The sequence below is a fragment of the Terrapene carolina genome, unplaced genomic scaffold (assembly GCF_002925995.2).
Source record: "Terrapene carolina triunguis isolate 2854851 unplaced genomic scaffold, T_m_triunguis-2.0 Scaffold33152, whole genome shotgun sequence".
Classification (NCBI taxonomy): domain Eukaryota; kingdom Metazoa; phylum Chordata; order Testudines; family Emydidae; genus Terrapene; species Terrapene triunguis.
The window spans coordinates 1-2,959 of record NW_020697503.1 but is presented as its reverse complement, the minus strand read 5'-3'; the positions used below and the strand labels follow the sequence as shown (position 1 = coordinate 2,959).

General features: G+C 55.9%; 1 protein-coding gene across 1 annotated transcript; it reads right to left on the bottom strand.

Moving 5' to 3' along the window:
• Window positions 1–313: 313 nt before the first annotated feature.
• Window positions 314–1,158, bottom strand: AQP11 (aquaporin 11). Its single transcript, XM_024200745.3, has one exon. The coding sequence runs from the start codon at window positions 914–916 to the stop codon at window positions 314–316; it is 603 nt and encodes a 200-aa protein (XP_024056513.1). The 5' UTR covers window positions 917–1,158.
• Between the last annotated feature and the right edge of the window lie 1,801 nt (window positions 1,159–2,959).

Genomic DNA, 2,959 nt, shown 5'->3' with positions numbered 1-2,959 from the left:
TTTTTACTTAGTTTTACCCATTTGTGTTTTAGACTCAAATTCTTTAGAACAGAGATTTCACTTCACTTCATTATCAGGCCCCAATCCTGGAATGGGATCTATGCAGGTAGACCTTTACATATATATAGAGTCCGAATGAAGTATCCCTATCCCGTTCAGTTTACTGGATCAAGGTCTTGTTCAGTGTATTTTGTCCGCTGTAAAGCACAACAGCACTACAGAAACAATTTTGCATGCACACATTTTTTAACACATCACATAATTCAAAAATATGTATAACTTGAAACAATCATGGACAAAAAAAAAAAGGTAACTAACCTCCATACACCAGCATAGTAATAAGAAGAGCAATTAGGTGGACTCTGAGCCTGGGTTTAACTGCCTCAAATTGCAGTATGGTCAGCTGGAACACAGTGGAGAAGAGCAGCTCTATGCAAAAAGCCTGGGTCTCGGTGGTTTGGATAGGATTACTGCAGCCCTCGGCCAGTGCCTCAGAGTGCACCTTGATGATCCCCATGGACCAGATACGGTGCATGTAAATTCTGGCCAGCACTGCACCAGCAAACTGGGCTCCAATCTTCAGCCCGCCCTGTTTGACCGAGATCCCACCATCCAAGATTTGTTGCAGGGTGCCACAGGGGTTGCATGTGCTGCCAGTCAGAGTCAATCCATGCAGGACAGTAAAAACATAGGTGAGGGTGAGGGCAACGTGTGGCTTGGGCTGCACATTGGCCAGCAGCCGGAGCTCATTGGTGCAGGCACAGATTTGGAAAGTGGCAAACAGCTCCAGGAGAAACGTGCGAGGCTGAAGGCGTCGGGAGTGCATTTGGCGTCGGGTTAGCTTCCGGCACCCTCCTACCAACATCATGGTGCCAACCATCAGCAGGAGCGAGATCCAGGGCTCATCCAGACCCATAGTGAGGCCCAGGCTGACAGGGGCTAGGACTTCTCCCAGCGCAGAGGCAATTGCACTCAGGTCCTGGGCTCACCCCTCTCCAGCCCTGCTGCCTATGAGGGGGACTCTGTTTCTCCACAGCCAGTCAGGGGAGTGTCTCAACTCCCCCCTCTCCTGCCAAGCTCCCCCCACAGCTTGTCAGGGGAGTGTCTCAGCTCTCCCCCTCTCCTGCCAAGCTCTCCCCACAGCCTGTCAGGGGAATGTCTCCGCTCCCCCAGTTCCCGCTCGGGTGTCTCAGCTCCCCCCTCTCCTGCCAAGCTCCCCCCCCAGCCGTCCGGGGGGGGGGTCACAGCTCCCCCCACAGCATGTCAGGGTGGTCAAAGCTCCCCCCTCTCCTGCCAAGCTCCCTCCCCAGCTGTCAGGGGGTGTCTCAGCTCCCCCCACTCCTGTCAAGCTCCCCCCACAGCCGGTCGCTACCTCTCCTCTCCGCAGTGCCTATGTGGCAAAGCGTCCCCTCCCCTCCCCGCTACGAGGAGCCTCCACCGAACGGCAGCTGGCGGCCCCGCGGCTGGACCCGGGGAAACAGCCTTTGCTCCGGGCCAGTGGCCGCCTGGCGGGTTAGAAACAGACCCAGACCGAGACCTGAGCCGACCGGCGCGTGCGCAGACAGCGCGTTCCCTCCGGTGCCTGGCTCCCGAGCTGGCCGCAGCGGCTCTGCGGACAGGAGCAGGGAGCTCGCGCTGCCGCCTGTGACCGTTGGGCCGGCGAGGTGACGGTCACGCGCTCGCTGAGAGCGCGAGGAAGCCGGGTCCCCTCAGGGGAGGGAGGGGCTTGGTCCCATCCCACGGATCTAACCCCCCACCCAGGCTCCACCACAGGGGCGTGCCCCCAGCGCACCGCTATGGGGAGAAGCCTCCTGCCCACTCCACACGTTATCCATGAAAGCACTACAGAGAAAAAACATTAAAATACCTACAAGAACCTATGTGCATGCTAATAAGCTTACCAGAGATCACCCTAACCTTAACGTGGATTCTGGTATGGGTAGCCCCCTCAAACCTCCACCCAAATCAGAGTCCTTGTGGTTATAGGTTCATCACAGCTTCAGCTGAGAACAAGCACACTCAGTCCACACTTTATACCTTTCAGGGACCTTTGATGTAGAGCTTCCAGAAGCAGGTGATTAGTACACAGTGGATCTCTCTCCACATGATACATCTTCAAAAGTTTGGCTTGGGTAGCAAAAATTTGCATTTCCCTCACCTCAAAGTACTTTTTTAGGAAATCCACTTCACACGTATTGTTCCAAAAAGCCCTTTGACTTTCCTAATACCTTCCAAAGGTTGCATTAATCTTGTTATCCTGCTAAAGAAACCCCATACAACCTCAAAATAGTGTATAAGCATTTGCATTTTTAATACAGTGAACTCCAAATGTCCTGTTTCTGGTACAGTATGTATGTACATTCTAGTTCACCAAAAAGTGTCATGTGAGGTCTTAAACGAAAGCTGGGGTCACACTGCTCATTAATACTATTCACAGGTGGCGAGTTCTATGGGCCTGTGGTGCCTGGGCAGCAGGAATATTCCTGGTGCCCAGGCACCACGGGACCGGCTCCAGCACTGTCTGAGGCTGGGTCTCTCCCTTGGCCCCGGGTGCCCCCGCCCCGCACCTCCCCCGGGCCATTTAAAACAGCCCGGGCCCCCCACTCCCACCAGCAGCACAGTGGAGCTGAGCAGCTTCCTGCCTGCTCACTCCACGTGGCTACTGACCCCTCTCTGCAGCCTGGGGGGGGGGGTGTCTGTGTCCCGCCCCAAGCACCCCTCCAGCCAGTGGGAAGCTGTGGGGGCAGGGCTTGGGGATAGCAGCATATGGAGACTCCCGGCCTGCCCTGCCTAGGAGCTCCAGGAAAGCGCTGCACACGCACACACATCCTCCCAGAGCCTGCACCTCTCCTTTGGCCCCCAAACTCAGTTCCAGAGCCTGCACTCCTCATCCCCTCCTGCACCCCCAGCCCGTCCCAGCCTGCATCCAGCACCCAAACTCTGTCCCAGAGTCTGCACC